Source organism: Leptidea sinapis, chromosome 13, assembly GCF_905404315.1.
Source record: "Leptidea sinapis chromosome 13, ilLepSina1.1, whole genome shotgun sequence".
NCBI lineage: Eukaryota > Metazoa > Arthropoda > Insecta > Lepidoptera > Pieridae > Leptidea > Leptidea sinapis.
In genome coordinates, this window is record NC_066277.1 from 8,050,096 (window position 1) to 8,067,871 (window position 17,776).

Genomic DNA, 17,776 nt, shown 5'->3' on the forward strand with positions numbered 1-17,776 from the left:
AGGGGGTACCTGTACGGAGGTGTCTGTAGCGGTTATTTAGCAAAGATAAGCGTTGTCGACGCGGGCAATTTACGAGAGCGTGAGATTAGCCGTTTTGAGGTTATGTACGTGTGTTTAGCGGTTCGTACACTTTTTGTTTATGTTATGTAAGATATTGCTTCGTGTTCGGAGGCCTTGTAGAATTCAATCTTTGTTGATCACTTTTTGTAAATATTATTTCAACATTTACGGCCATTCCCAATATACTATCTACAGATGGAGATAAATTACTCCATTCTACTGTCGGTAATTAGTTGTCAATAATCTGAAGCTGTCCCAATATACCCGATAAGATAGGACGCGTGCATTGCAATATCAATACAAACATCTATCGCTGGTAAGCTATACGTCGTCCCATTGCCAGACAGCGTGTACGGATAAGGTAAGTTACCGTCAATAAGTTTATTGCGACAGAAAAGTCAACGATAGTTACGATTTTTATCTCAAGTAAGAGATAGACTGAATATTGGGAACGGCCGTAACAGACTTAAAACATCGATCAGTTGCGTAGTTTTTACCACGCCTGGTACGGGTATGGGTCCCCTAGCCTAGCTTAGCCACGTCTTAGATGGGAAGACAACATAAAATGTAGCAGGTACAACCGGGCCGAGAAAAGCGAGAGACACTCACTATGGAAATGCTTGCGGGGGCCTATGCCGATAGGCGGAGACATCCAATAATTACCGGTCAAATAGTAAGATAAGATTAGTTAGGTAAGGAAACATTGTACATAATATAAGGATTGTAAATAAAGGCTTTTGTTATTATGAGGAACTACATATTTTATTAATATTGATACTGCGAGTTGTGATTATTGGATATATCTACAATATTAAAAATTTAAATATAGAGCATTATGAACTGAGTACTATACTTGTCACCATTGACTTTATGCCATACTTTAGTGCTGCATAAGGTTCACTTACGGATACATATTATGAATTACACCTCAAATCTATAGTAAGATGCACCAGACCGTATGAGTTAGAACAATTTGAACAATGCCAAGATGAGTAGAACGCCGTTTCGCTCTGCATTGATAACGGAGAATGTGCCAAAGAGCTATTTTATTTGATTCCGTCCATCGAATTTCATCACCGACCCACTCGTGACAATGTACCATACAATATGTGGCCTTCTTGCACAGCTTGGTTATCAAAGAACTTTATTCAACGTACATCCACATGGCAGAATAGTTGGATAAAGTTACAGCCTCATTCATATTATGTATTAAAAAAAAACGTGCAAACATTTAAAGATTGCAACGCTCTTGTTGCCATTGGACAGAGGGATCACAGGTCTAATCTTAACTAATTATTTATACTGACAATTGCATTTCACCGCCATTAAGTGAGCTTCATCGAAAACTTAGATAAAAAATGTATTGAATTATTGTTGATAAGAACGGCCTATAACCAATTACACTTATAAACACAGAAAATAATAATGATTACAAATAAAATTAAAAATAAAGTAAAATCCAATTAAGAATAAAATTTAAGCAATGATAAAACTTATAAGAAAAATTTAAATATACAAAGATTGAGGTGAGAAAAGTCGTCTCATCTGTTGTCAATAGTCGTCTTAAAAAATTACCTAATGGATTAGTTAAATAAAACAATTCTTAGTATATTATGTATATGTCGCAGGGATATGATAAACACAGTGATTTGGTCAAATCCCGAAAGATGTTAAAATAACAACTCGGTTTTATCATTTCTCGAAACAAATCTAGTGATTTGACCCTGTTGGTTCAGTGAAATGAGTAAAAATATTTTCTTTGGTATTTATAAGGTTTATTTGGTAAGACTTAGACATAATTTCGTAAGTATTTAATATCGTGGCGCAGGTGGAGGGGGGTGAGAGGGGAAGGGGGAGCGAGGGAGATGTCCTCTATCCCCTGGCTCACTCCCCCACTCCCATGGTAACGCACCAGTCTCTTGAAAATCAAATTAATGTAACCTAACCTCAAAACACGTAAAAGTTTCTCTAAAGGCTAAGTAGAAGCCCATATATTTAAAAAAAAACACGATATGGGTCCACATAACCTGTCCGGGTCGGGGTATGACTCAAGTCTGATGCTCGCTTCGCTTGCTTTTACATCCTAAGTTTTTCTAGTCATTACAATCATTACACGGAATCAACCCTCGCATTTGATCAAATCACTAGATGTGTTTAGAGGAATGATAAAATCGTGTTGTTCTTTAAACATACTCCGTGATTAGATCAAATCACTCAGGGAATTGACCAAATCTCTGTTATTATCATTTCCCTGCGAATATATATGCTGACGATCCCAAAGCAATAATTTCACAATATAGACTTCCGCTAGATTTGGAAAATAAGGTCACCCTTACTAACCCTTCTGTGTACACTCTGATTTTATTTTATAATTAACAGTTATTTGATTAAGAGCTTTCATAAAATTATTTTTATATCTCTTAAAATGAATTACATTGCGTAAATAAATCTCGGAATTTTCCCACAGCCCACGTAAACCGCGATTATAAAAGGGTCTATTAATAAAAATTCAGTGCCCATAAAATAAATTTCGCTTTGAAATTAACGGAAAAGTTTGAAGTCGCACGGGACTACTCGCGGAATGAAAAGGCAAAAATGTGTGATAATGACCAGGAAAATAGTATCATTGAAGAACTACAATTTTTATTAAATTTACCATGACATAATAAATATAAGACGCCTACTTTCTTGTCGTGCTTTACAATTTTTTTCTTTTGTGGGATGTAGGCTAAATATATAACGATTTTGTCAAAAATACTTCATGAATCATTTATCAAATATTGTTTATGAATACTTATGTAATTCAATATTTCACTCAAACTAATGACTACAAAGCCATTCAATATTAGAAGCATTATGTTGTAGACAGACCAAGGGAGTTATTCTCACTTCTTTAGTTTCAAATTGTTAATTCTATCTGCTTCATTTATGTAATGCCTGACAGTTGTATTATCAAAATGATGAAGGGTGTGCTGCGTTATTTTTGACACGTCAAGTAAATAAATACGGAAGGTTTGGTGATGAAAATATTCACTGCAAAATTATCGGGAAAAAGAAATCATCCGTTTAAATAATTATTTAAAAATATTATTACAAAGATTACTGAAGGATTTGATCAATTTGATAGACGTGAAATAAATATATAAGGATTCCATCGCCTTTAGGTATGAAAAGATATTTTATATATTTTCTTCTTTCACAGATATTTTCTTCAACATCACACTCCGCCGCAAAACGCTTTTCTACACAGTGAATCTAATAGTCCCGTGTGTTGGAATATCATATCTATCAGTCCTCGTGTTTTACTTGCCAGCTGATTCTGGCGAGAAGATTGCTTTGAGCATTTCCATCCTCCTCTCACAAACCATGTTCTTTTTGCTGATATCAGAAATTATACCTTCGACTTCTTTAGCCCTGCCCTTATTGGGAAAGTACCTACTCTTTACAATGTTACTGGTTGGGCTATCTGTTGTCATAACGATTATAATATTGAATGTACACTATCGAAAGCCAAGTACTCATGAAATGGCGCCGTGGGTGAGGTCATTCTTTATTACAATGTTACCCAAGTTGCTACTGATGCGGGTACCTAAAGATTTGCTCAGAGACTTAGCGGCGCAGAAAATACTTGGCCGAAATAAAAAGCAACAGGACAAATTGAAAGATGCTTTAGCTGCTGTGGAAAGGACTAATTCCAATGTGTCAAGCCCTGATTCTCTGCGTCATCATTTGCCTGGTGGTTGTAATGGACTACATTCTACTACAGCGACCAACAGGTAAATCTAAGAGCAATTGTATTTATTTACTTTTATATAATTAATACGTCTAGATAGTCTCTTGGTGTAAGACAACCGATAAAAACAGGCCAGGAATATTAGTTCAGTGTTTTTTTATGAAAATAAGGGTCGAGACGAGCAGGACGTTCAGCTGATGGATTGATACGCCTTGCCCGTTACAATGCAGTGCCGCTGAGAATTCTTGAAATACTCAAAAATTCTGAGCGACACTCGTCACCTTGAGACATAACATGTCAAGTCTCATTTGCCCAGTAATTTCACTAGCTACGGCGCCCTTCGGACCGAAACACAATAATGCTTACACATTACTGCTTCACGGCAGAAATAGCCGCCGTTTTTGTACCCATAATCTAGCCGGCATCCTATTCAAACGAGCCTCGAAGTGGTAAAATATTTGGTACTGCTAGAATATTTTCCCGAGTTAAATTCTTTGCCTGAGTCTACTCTGGTGGCAGTTTTCAATACGATACCATAATGTTTAAACAAAATATGACAATCAAATTGTGTGAGAAATGGTCCACATAAAATTAGCTTAAGGAGTCCTCTCAAGTCTCTATTTAACATACCTACCGGAAAAAGTAATTCTCTATTGGAGTGTTAAATTATTTTGCCACAGGTTCAGCGGACTTGTCGGTGCTTTAGGGAGTCTTGGAGCTGGATACAATGGGCTACCGTCTGTGATGTCAGGTCTGGATGATTCACTCAGCGATGTGACACCAAGAAAGAAGTATCCGTTTGAACTAGAGAAGGCTATTCACAATGTTATGTTTATTCAACACCACATGCAGAGACAGGATGAATTCAATGCGGTATGCTTTTGTTATCTTTATAGTCTAATATCTCTTGTAAAATTAATATTTAAGCGTCGTTTTACTTAGGTTCAATATTTTTAAATGTATATCATCAACTATATGTGCTCCAGTTTTCCTGCCCTTATTTCACATTTGATGTTGTCTAGCTAAGTTTTCTTCTTCAATTTATTGGGTACCGAAATACTCGAGATAAATATTAAATCATATTGTTAATTCTAGTTTTTTAGCCAAGTAACCTACTTGTTATTACGCAAATAAAACTGAAATAAAATTAAATGAACGATGCGGGACTCGAACCCGCTATCTCGCGTTCCGTGCGACTGCTCTTTCCAACTGAGCCAACCGTTCGAGTGACGTTTCATTGATAAAATCTTGTACGCTTTGTTCAAGTCTCAGGTTGTGTGCTTCATCTAGAGGATCTACTTTACATTTGATACTGCTACTACTACTACCTGCTCAACCCCAATAGTTGCATATATATTAGGAAATTGACTTGAGATGTCGCTCTTGCAAATCTAAACAATTTTTTGAAAATTTTGTTTTCAGTGTAATTTGTGTAATTAATTTCAGAAGTGGGGCTTATCATTTTAAAACAACAAATAACTTGTTTTTTTTTTTTAGATATTTGGGCTACTGATTCAATTTTGGTTATTGGGGTTCTTGAGTGGACACCGCCATTTGGAAAAGGTAGACGATATAAGCAGATAGCTAGCAGCAACTGACTGTGAAAGGCTGAAAATATAGCTCAGTAGGAAGATAGGATCGACACGATACGACATGGGTACATGGGTACCTTCAAAAAAAGGGCGTACACCTTCCTTAAAGGCTGGCAACGCTCCTGTGATTCCTATGGTGTTGCAAAAGAATGTGGGCGGCGATGATCTCTTAACACCAGGTGACCCGTACGCTCGTTTGTCCTCCCTTTCCATCAAAAAGGATCACCTATGTCCAGCACTGAAGTAAGGCAGGCTTATTTTGATGGTTATAATAATTAATAAATACTTTTTTTCACAGGAGGATCAGGACTGGGGTTTCGTGGCAATGGTTCTAGACAGGCTGTTCTTATGGATTTTCACTATTGCTTCCATTGTCGGTACTTTCGCTATACTTTGTGAAGCCCCATCTTTGTACGACGACACCAAACCAATCGATATGGTGCTATCCTCTGTTGCCCAACAACAGTTCTTGCCGGTTGAAAGTGGAGATTCTTAAATCTGCTGTTGCATGATGTCATAGCGATGAATAACTTAGCAGTTTGGTAATCTATTCGCTCACAGAAAATACCATCGTTAATTATACAGATGCAAAAGTTCGTTTTGAAATAAGCTACCTCTTTGAACTTATTCTTCTTATTAAAAAATTAAAATCGCAATCGAATACAAATTTAAATTACGTCTATTATTTTGTTATTATTATAATACGCGTAAATCCAAATAATTTAAAAACTACGATAATACTTATTATAAATGTTCCAACTCTTAAGATTTTCTTCATTCTGATATTTAATAATGGAAAACACGCTTTTCCTCCTCATCATAATGAAATCAAAAGAACCAAAGAACATTAATAATCCTCCGCCAAGTCATTAATTAAATAAAAAATCGACAGCTTCCTTTGAAAGATAAGCACAAACTTTGTTCGAATTAATTAATTCTTTCTTGTATGATGAGTACAGGCAAAATGTTTTGAAAACTTTAGAAGATTCGCATTGAGATTTCCTTAAAAGGCATTCTTGGATTAATTGTAACATTGTTCTGCGTTTTATGGAACTCATTTGAAGATTTTTTCTGGGCGAAAAGTAAGATAGTGTCGGCTTTTAAAATCTCTATTTCAATTAATAATGTGGTTGTTATATTAAGCCAAATTAATATTTAGGTATATTGGCTGTGTTAGAAGTTAAATGTATGCATAAAAATATTTCAGGATATGATAATAAAATAAGCTTGAAATATTATTTCAAAACTATGACAATAGATTTCCACGATGATCGGTCCATGTGGTCACCAACACTGCGTCTTCCGGTACGTGGACTTCACTGCCCCAACGGCCATCTGTCCGTCGAACTGTGTCCTGCCCACTGCCACTTCAGTTACGCATTCATTAATAAGTTATAATATATAATCTCCTCATTTCTGATTAGAGCTCGCAGGAAAACTCCGAGCATAGCCCTCTGAGCGACCATGAGCTTTCTCATAAGGCCTATAGTTAGCGACCACGTCTGCGTACCGTAAGTCATTACTGGCTTGAAAACTATCGTCTTAAGACATTGTGGTATATCAATAACTCAATCAATAAAATATAACAAAATGCGATCACATAATGTTATAAAGTACTTCCAAATATATTAATAATAACTATATTGTAGCTCATTGTATCAATTTCTTAAGTCTTAATATTATAATTTCACGAAAAGGTGACTAGAATAACTGTTTAGGATAGTTTTTACTTAACTTGATAAGGTTTGATGGATCCAAGCATTAAAGTAAATCCAAACAGTATTAAGCTGAAATGTTTTTGTTCGCTGTTATGTTGTAGCTGTGAACTGTATTTGAATTTTCTAAATTTTAAATACGCAAAGTTTTTCTTAGAGCCAAAGTTAACGAGCCATTTCAAATTATAATAAGATATATTTAATGAGGTGGTATTACATTTTTTCTAATCATAAGAAACGAATAGTTCTAGGACATTATGTGTATTTCTTTAGTTAACGTTATTATTATTTCTGTTTTGTCATCATGCAAAATGCGTATCCTTACACTACGATTTCATCTTATGTGAAGGGACTAACGGGCAATTGGCTAGCAATTAAAATAAATATCACTGTCAAATTCTATTTGCAATACTAGAAGTTGGGACCGTATGGATATGTTATTTTGTAATATGTCAAAGACTTCCAATATACTAGCGTAAAGACGAACAAAGCATGCAAGAGAAGAACATTTCTAACGGAGACACAGGAAGATAGACAAGTAACCGATTTTGATTGACACGCTGTAAAAAGTCGGCCACGATGGCATTAGCTCCTTAGTGTTTTGAAAATTTAATTATTTAACAACTAGCTGACGCACACATTGATAAATCTAAATTTGTCACGAATTGTCTGGCTGTCAGGTTGTCTATGTGCTAGTATATTGTGAGCCTTATGATGTACGTAGTTCCATTAGCTGGCACGGTACATATTTTTGAGGGAAGAACTTTAATTATTTACTTAGTTTTTATGTTTAAGGCTAAGGTTTATTATTATTATATACTATTCGTTGTTATATCTGGCCCTAGAGACGCATTACCCAGATCGGGAATACAGTAGTTGGCAGCTATTTCCACAAAGTGGCTGCGCGAGGCAAGAACTTATAAGTACCTACAACAACAACTGTGTCAACAACTATGTCTCTGCTGAGCTGCAGTTCTTTCGAACATTAAATTATTCAGTGGCATTTGATTAGGTATTTGGAAATTTGAAAATTGTAATTAAGATTAATAATTAGTATTATTTAAGTCTTCCTTGTATGTGTCAAGTATCGGCATTTATAATTATTATAACTGTTTACAATTTAATTAAAATATGTGATAGAATATTTGATGTTTTATTATCTTGCTTATGAAATTTCATTTGTTATAAATTAAACTTTTTCCTAGAACACCTATTTACCTAGCAGACACTGCGCTTGCACTGTAATGTAATGAAATGTTGTGTTCTGGTTTGAGGTTGTTGGTGCCGAATTAATAAAATGCATCTTAAGTTTCAGACAGACAGACAGATAATGATGTGATTGATCTTGAATCGACTCCACGGCTAGAGAAACTGTAAGGGATAACACGAGCAGGTTGGTCTGCTCATGGTAATTGATACGCCTTGCCCATTACAATCCAGTGCCGCTCAGGATTCTTGACAAACCCAAAAATTACACTAACTTAAAAAATGGCACTAAAATCGCGCTCGTCACCTTGAGACATGTTGTCTCATTTGCGCAGTAATTTCACTAGCTACAACACAACAATACTGCTTCACGGCACAAAAAGGTGCCGTTATAGTACCCATAATCCGGCATCCTGTAGAAAGGAGCCTCCCACTGGTGGTATGAAGGAGAGCTACGTCTCTTTACTATCCGCGGCGTCCTCTGTCGTACCAATTCGCTGTATTGCGTACCGGCATTATACTCGTACATGTCACTTACGCGATATTAGGCATGTCACATACGCGAAATAGGTTGCAGATGTTTTCGTGTTCTCGTGCCATAGAATATTATTATTATTTATAAAAGAGGAGGATAAGCGATCATATTGGATCGCTTTATGTTTAATAATCTCTGCCGCCCACATTCTAGTACAACTCTGTAGGAACCACAGGAGCGTTGCAGGCCATTCAAAAAAGTTTACGCTCTTTTTTTGAGATACCTTTTATGTATGACGTCGTGCGAAGCTGGAGTTCAATAGTAGGAATCTGTTCAACCAGCTCTTCGGAACACTCCCTGATAAATCGGTACAAATAGTACACTAAAGCTACGTCTGAATACTATTGTGTGAACCAAATGATAAGACGCTTCACAGAAGACTGAATTCCCAAAAAATTGAGCAATTCTACGTTGCACACGGTCAAATGCATCGAGCTGATCGAGTTGGAAGTGAGAGTACGAAGTTTAAGGGACGAATTTGAAGGGCACTGTGCCCTTCAAATTCGTCCCTTAAATAGTGCTTACATACTATTGCTTGATGACAGAAGAAAGCGCCGCTGTGGCAATTTGACGATTCATTTCATAATCACATATTGAAAGTCATAATTCACCAGCTGTTGAACCCCTAATATCATAGACCCAAGAAAAATGAAAACAAGATACTAAGCAGTGTTTTTTCATGTTGTTAATCAACAAATTTTTCATAAACTCATTTCTTCATAAGCGATAAGTTGTAGCCTTTGAAACACAAACATTATCTGACGACTTGAAAAGAAAGAAAGTATTCGATTATGAATAGATTAATTCTTCCTTTTGGATGGAACCAGTGATCTAGATTCGATTACCGGTGGGTGCAAACGAATATATTATGATGGATTACAGATCGTTCTTTTGCCTGCTATGGATCGAAATGTAGACATTTTGTAAAGATCAAATGAAGCGGCGGTGATCACTTAACACCGGATGACCCGTACGCTCGTTTGTCCTCCTTTTCCATAAAAAAAAGATAAAATGTCTATTTTTAATAAAAAGATAATATATTATTAAATATGTCGTTGTCTGGTACCAATTATATAGCATTATGCCTAGTTTAGGGCAGAATAATTTGTGAGAAAGTCCAGATTATTATTAACATTATTATTAGATATTTTCAATTTCAGATTTTCCACTAAAACGGCAGTTTGCACTATAAAATAGCAATGCCTATCATATTAAAAAGAATCTCGAGAGCGTCCCACGTTCATAAAATATATAAAAAACTATGTATATATGTAATTATATTACCGAGGTCGGTTTGGTTATTCATTATTATTATTATTATATTGGAATAATACATGCTTATTTTAGCAGTTGCTTGTAAAAGTTAGATTGAAAGTTTATATTTACGTAACGGCGGGTCAAGTTTTGATAGGATACAACAGCCTATAAATAAAATCCACATCGATATAAAACACTTTTTAAAGGATTAACACGCGAGTAATTTTAACTGTTTATTTACATAAGATTTTGCATAAAAGTTACAATTTTATTATTATTGTAGCTAACCCGATGTTTCGAGATCCTTCCGGTCACGTTTTCAGGGGTACTAAAAAAAATCCATAATATCAACCATCAGATGGCCACGTAAACAATATCAATGGTGGAAAGTATTTAACGGCCGTTTTCAATAACCTATCTATCCTTAGTTTAATTTACTAGAGGTAGAGAAATCTATCCTTTTGCCCTTACTTACATTTCAATAACCTATCGACATAAAGCATTGGACTATAACTATATTGGACATAACTATGGATAGATAAGATCTTGTCATTAAACGGTGACAACAATGTATCCGTAACTAGAGATACGTTACTGAAAACGCCAAAACGACATACAAGCTCATCTAAGCAATGCTAAGAAGTTTAGTAGTTGGAAAGTAATCTTTTATTCAGGTGTCCAGCTATCAAATCAAATTATAAAGTTGTCTTTCACTGAAAGTCTGCAAAGCATACACAAGTTTAAAACTATCTCACCAATGAATAATTTACTAGATTGCATCGATGGTCAAAGGGTTTGAATTAATTTTAAATAAGTAATTCGCCGTTTATAATATGTCTTACAAAAATAGAGTTTTGCTCGGGGAATCGATTTTAAATAAACTCTAATGCGGCAACTGAATCCATTCAAATAAAAATGATTTGACTTGACTTGACTTTAACATTGAAGAATTGAAATGTTTTGGCCCATACTTAACCACTTAAGTAATAAAAAGATTTTTAAAACTACTTGTAGACAGCAAAACAAAAGAGATGTGTAAAGATAACTATAGAAAATTATTGAAGGTATGTAGAATACTACCAATTACCTTAAAAATTAAATATTTACTTGCACTACACCACCGTGGCAATCAAGAGCGTAGTCAAACCCTGGTATGTCATGCTCACCAGACAAGGTCTACATCTGATGGTAAATACGGAGTACCTAGAGTTAATAATTATTACGGAGATAGAACATTAAAAAAGAGAACCCCACATATATTAAATAGTTTACCAGCAGATATAAGACACGAACCTAATAAAATAAATTTTAAAAATATGTTAAAAAAATATTATATTGACAATCTGGACACATTATATGTCAACATTTAAATAATAAGAGTCTAGAGAATATTTAAGTTACTAAATGCTATAATTAAGATAGCCTAGATTCCACAGACAAACCATCAAGATGGTTTCGTGGGACCATTATTTTATTTAGTCATTGTAATGTCAAAGCTGTAATAAATAAAAAAAAAAATCTGAGCGTGTTGTTTAATGATGTACATTTTAGATCACGTCCGTAACGCCGAACGAGAGGGAAAGAGAGTAATCTTGCTTTTATTCGCCGACGTTCTTCGTATATAGACAATTACAAAAGAGATATCATCTATTATCTTCAATTAAGAAGAGACTGTCCGTTTAGATACAATTCTTAAAAGTCATTTTGATAGTACAGGATTATCGTCCTCAATTAAATTTTTAAAACCAATTCTACATACAACCCTGAGCTTTTTCTTTCCAAAATTTAACAAGAATTACCGTCAGAGATAATTATTCTCTGGAGCCAGTAATAAGTAGCTTTGTGGGTATGAAGTTTCCGACGTATTCTCAAGCAACCCAGTGTATACTAGACGACATGTGATATTTTTTTAAATTATACTTAATGTATCAGTCAAGGAGTAGAAAATAAAACAAAGAAAAAAAAGTTGAAGTGGCCTTAAGCGTCCCAACTTTAGGCGCCAGTGTTATCAAACTTACAATAAACACCAAAATTTGGTGATAAGCTTTTTAGTTTTTGTTAAAAATTAAGCCTCGTAACAACTCATTAATTTAGGTATTGTTAATTATGAATATTGATATTTTTGCATCAACCTATACCGATTTTCTATATTACGCACTCTAATTATTGTAAAACGATGAAGGTGTAAATGTTGATTTAAAAGATTAACAATCAGTTTCTTTTTTTTTATGGAAATGGAGGACAAACGACCGAACGGGTCAATTGTTGTTAAGTGATCACCGTCGCCAACAATCACTTGCAACACCAGAGGAATCAGAGGAGCGTTGCCGGCCTTTAAGGAAGGTGTACGCGCTTTTTTTGAAGGTACCCATGTCGTATCATCCCGGAAACACCGCACAAGGAAGTTCATTCCATAGCTTTGTAGCACGTGGACGAAAGCTCCTTGAAAACCGCACTGTGGAAGACCGCCACATATCCTGATGGTGGGTATGATATCCTAACTTGTGGCGTGTCGTGCGAAAGTGGAATACGGCGGCAGGAATCAGGTTAAACAGCTCTTCGGAACACTCCCCGTGATAAATGCGGTAGAAAACACACAATGGCGCGACGTCTCTACGCAACGCCAAGTGATCCAGCCGTTCACAGAGCGCTAGGTCCCCGACAATTCGAGCTGCTCTGCGCTGCACGCAGTCAAATGGATTGAGTTGATACTGGGGTGCGCCAGACCAGAGATGACAGCAATACTCCATGTGTAGCCGGACCTGCGCTTTGTACAGCGCTAGAATGTGGGCCACTTCTTTTCATTAAAACTCAACCTTTTACGTAGTGGCGGTAAATGTAAAAAAAAAGTAAACTTTTGACATTTATAAGTGTGGTTTCCGTGACCTACATGAATATAGTGATTTTGATAGAATGATTTAAGCAACACACAAACCACGATTTGAATTGTGATGGTTCTGGCGTAACAACGGTGATCAAATATCATCAGGTGACCATTGAGTATGCTCGTTTGTCCTCACCTTTCATAAAAAAATAAAATAAAATGTAACGCTGTAAAGGAACAGTGTCGCTCTTCTACATTCGATATGGTGAGGATGATATCCAAACTTGGACATTTCATAACAAGCAAGTCATTGGAACGTTCGTTGTGATAAATGCAGAAAAAGACACACCGTTTGGCTTGGACATGTCGAGAGAATGAATGAAGAACGATTGACGAAGAAAGTGCATAAGGCAAGTGTGAATGAAAGTGTTGGAAGGGCTAGACCTAGGCGGACGTTTCAAGAACAAATCAGGGACGTCTTGAAAAAAGGCCAGTTCAAGAGTACCCTAAACCGAAGAGCATGTATGAAAGGAATAATGAAAGTGGACGAAGCGAAACAAGTATGTAAGGATCGTAGCAAGTGGAAAAAAGTGGTCTCTGCCTACCCCTAAGGGAAAGAGGCGTGATTTTATGTATGTATGTAAGACACACCGTTCATAGAGGACTGGATCCGTTACGATTTGTAAAAGTATTATATATGTGAATATAATTTTCAAAATAATTTTCCAGCAACGCTGCTGTGATATTTTTGATGTTTCAATAGATCTTTGTTGACATAAGTCACTAATAATAATAAATAAAATAAAAAAATAAAAAAGCCTTTTATTCCCATGCTAAATTACATAATTAAGTTAAACTAAATTTAAAAATTAAAACAAACTTATAATTATTGTTGGTAAACTTAACTTAACTTAAGCCTAATATTATGAGAACTTAAAAAGAGAATAGTTTTATGTTAGTAATTTTTTTTTCTGTTCCTTAATAATTAATGTTTAATTAGTAGTATGGGCCCCTCTTTGGGTGAAGGCCTCCTCCATTTTTTTCCACACTATACGGTCTTTGCCCAATATTAGCCAGTCTTTTCCAGCGTATTCAATCACATCATCAGCCCACCTCTTACACGGTCTTCCAACTTTTCTAATACCCACTAGTCCTTTCCATTTCGTTGTTTGTATCGTCTATCTGTTTTCTGTGAGTCGTGATATATGACCGGCCCATTGCCATTTTAGTTTCAATGCGTGGGTTAGTGCGTCTTTTATTTTTGTTCTTTGTCTAATTAGAACATTTCTTATCCTTTGAATTTTTCTTATTTTCTATATGCTTCTTTCTATTGCTCTCTGTGTCGTTCTAATTTTTTGTTTTACTTTATTCGTGATAGTCCATATTTGACATCCATATAGAAGACAAGGTAATAAGCATGTGTCAACTAATAATAATAGTAATAATAAATTCTTTATTTCAACCAACAAAGGATCAGAATGTGTTAGTAACAAAGTAACTTAAAACCTAGTGTTTGTACAAGATATCATAAAATCTAAACCTTCCTAATCTAGGACAGGACCGACTTGTCAGCACATGTATCAAACAGCAGTGGTTCAGGTACTGACAGTCGAACCTGTGATAAAATGCTCTCAGAATACCATTGGGGCTAGCCCGGACCCTACGCAACAGGGACGTACACCGCTTACGCACGTCGCGTAAAAACAATCTACGCGTACCCCAGCAAACATCCCCGATGCGCTGCAGTATCGTGGCAGCCCTAATAACACTCTGAACGCATTATTATACTGAACACGCAGGCCATTGCTTCTGCGCATAGTCAACCCACAAACTGCTCGTGTAAAATGAGGTGCAGTAAGCTTTGAAGAGTGTAATTTTTATTGGCACGGTACAGCGAGCTATTCTGCGGATGATCATATTCGCCCTACTAATAATAAAGGTAAAAAAAAATCGAGCTATTTTTTTGTGGGGCGATGTAAGCTTTTACAACAAGATCCTGGAAGTTTTCGCATCAAATATATAACGAAATTCAAATTATCAAAAGTTCTATTCATTTCTATTCATTACATTAGACTTAGACTTTAAGCTACAATGGGGTGCTCACATAAAAAACTTATGTAATCGACTTAGCTCTGCAGTATTTGCGATAAAAAAAATTAGGCAGCTGACAGATGTTGAAACGGCTAGACTTGTATATTTCAGCTACTTTCATAGTGTCATGTCTTACGGAATTATATTGTGGGGTAGAGCTGCAGATATTGAAAACATATTGTGCTGCAGAAAAGAGCAATTCGAGCAGTCTATAAAATTCGTTCAAGGGATTCATTGAGAGAAAAGTTTAGTGAAATAAATATTATGACAGTAGTCAGTACATATACGAGAACCTCCTATACGTCAATTCTCGAAACAAACATAAACTCGCAATTCCATCTACTAGGCTCCGTAAAATTGCTAAATCTTTTAAAGTGGATTATGTTGTATTATATAATAAACTCCCAAATGAAATTAAAATGTTACCTATTAAAAAATTTAAATGTATCCTAAAAAATAAATTAACATCTAAGGCCTATTATAGCGTGAAAGATTATTTGAATGATAAAGATAGTTGGTATTAATGTTCTAAATTTTGTTAATGAATATTGTTATACTCATTTGAATGATATTGTAACTTTTGTACTTCATCCTGACTTGCACTAAATAACTTATAAAGTTTTACAGTGAATAAAGATTTTTTGACTTTGACTTTGACTTATTGAATGAATTGTTAAAAGATCTATTTTTGGTAAAGGCTACTAATGACTTTCTTAATGATAAAACAAATTGGGAATAGAGCGACTGAAATTATAAATTTGATTGTATCGAAATTATAAAATACAAGAAGAAGTACACCAGTGGGAGGCTCCTTTGCACAGGATGCCGGCTAGATTTTGGATACAACAACGGTGCCTTTATCTGCCGTGAAGCAGTAATGTGAAAGCATTATTGTGTTTCGGTCTGAGGGGCGCCGTAGCTAGTAAAATCACTGGGCAAATGAGACTTAACATCTTATGTCTTAAGGTGACGAGCGCAGTTATAGTGCCTTTTAGAATTTTTGGGGTTTTTCAAGAATCCTGAGCGGCACTGAATTGTAATGGGCAGGGCTTATCAATCACCATCAGCTGAACATCCTGTTCGTCTCATCCCTTATTTTCATACAAAAAAAAAGCCCGCTGAGTTTCTTGCGTCCGTTCTTCTCAGGTCTCTAGCATTTATTTCCGAATGGGTGGAAGTTTTTGACTTATTAACATTGAGTGATTTCATAACTGATTATGAATAAAAATAATATTCGATTTGAATATAGCCAGGAGGCTCTTTTTTTTATATCTAATATATAAAATTCTCGTGTCACGGTGTGTGGGACCGAACTCCTCCGAAACTTAGAGTGCATATTGGGTAGTTCTGAGAATCGGACAACATCTATTTTTCATCCCCCTAAATGTTAAGGGTGGTCCACACGAATTTTAATTTTTTAATTTTTTGACATATTTTTTAAATTTGTTTGATTATGAGTCAGTTTTAAAAAATACATACAACTTCAAATTTTCACCCATCTACGATCAACAGTTACTTTTGTATCGAGATTTTAATATCGGCAATACAACGTTTGCTGGGTCAGCTAGTAATATATATAAATTACGTGACACGTTGTTTGTCCGCGATGGACTCCTAAACTAATGAACGGATTTTAATGGGGATTACTTCATGGATTGCAGGTTAGTCCAACTTGGGAGATAGGATGGTTTTTATTTCGATTCGGGAGCCATAATTATTTTTATTTCCAGTATTTGTTTTGTATAGACATATTTTCTATGAGATAATTTATTGACGCACGGTTTGTAAAACAATTGCATTACAACAACTGGGAGCATATTTTACTAAATAATTATTGATGTTATTTTATTTATTATATACAGAACAACGTCTGTCGGGTCAGCTAGTAGGAATATAAAAAGAGAGCGTACTTCTCGCATCTTTTTAAAGCCATACAAAACACAAGACATACAAAATTCCAAACAATTTGTTTCACGTCACCAGCACTGACCAAATTAAAAAACCTTATATGGCTAAAAGCTCGAAATTGTAACCAAACGACTTGGAAAGCTGCCAGTTGCATGTACGTAGGCATCCAGATGAACACAGCCTTTTTAATAGTTTGCCTGTTGGCGACGTTTGATTGAGTGTCCGAAATGTAGCCTTTGGTTTTTGACGTTGGCTCACAACGTTGGACACTGTCAAGGTATACATTAATGGATATCTTTTGTGTTGTCAAGCTTTGAAAGCAAATTGCAAAATGCAAATTGTTTTGTTTGCTTTTTTTTAGCCACACCATAAATATTGGTATATTTTTAATTAAATTTAAATAAACCACTTTTAAAGGATTAAAACGCGCGTAATACGATTTTGTATTATGTTTTTACATAAGACTTTGCATAAAAGTTATATTTTTCGTGACCTTTCCAGAGCACGTTTTCAGGGGGACTGTCGGTCCGGTCGTGCTCTGGTACGGTCACGAAAGTCGGGATAAACCTTTAAATAAGTTAAATTTAAATAAAATTTTTATAATATTATAATAAATAATGAGTTGAACAACAAATATCTGGAAAATAATTCGCAAAACAACGTCTGCCGGGTCAGTTAGTATGACTATAAAAATAGAGGTAGGTGATAGATGGGTGAAAATTTAGGGCTGTAGGTATTTCTTAACGCAACATATTATAAGCTAAAAAAGTAAAAAAGTATGTCTGTCAGCTCCGATGCACGACTGGAGTTTACTCCTCAAAAACGATTGTCTTTGAACAGGTTCTAAACAAAATC

General features: G+C 35.4%; 1 protein-coding gene across 1 annotated transcript in view; it reads left to right on the forward strand.

Annotated features, from left to right (window-relative positions):
• The window catches only part of LOC126967544 (acetylcholine receptor subunit alpha-like 2), a 52,806-nt gene extending 44,564 nt beyond the window's left edge, over positions 1–8,242 (forward strand). Inside the window, exons 6-8 of the mRNA XM_050812065.1 lie at positions 3,263–3,836; positions 4,474–4,666; positions 5,684–8,242. Of these exons, the coding sequence (XP_050668022.1) occupies positions 3,263–3,836; positions 4,474–4,666; positions 5,684–5,881 (965 nt within the window). The 3' untranslated portion in view covers positions 5,882–8,242. The remainder of the gene's footprint in view (positions 1–3,262; positions 3,837–4,473; positions 4,667–5,683) is intronic.
• Positions 8,243–17,776: the final 9,534 nt, after the last annotated feature.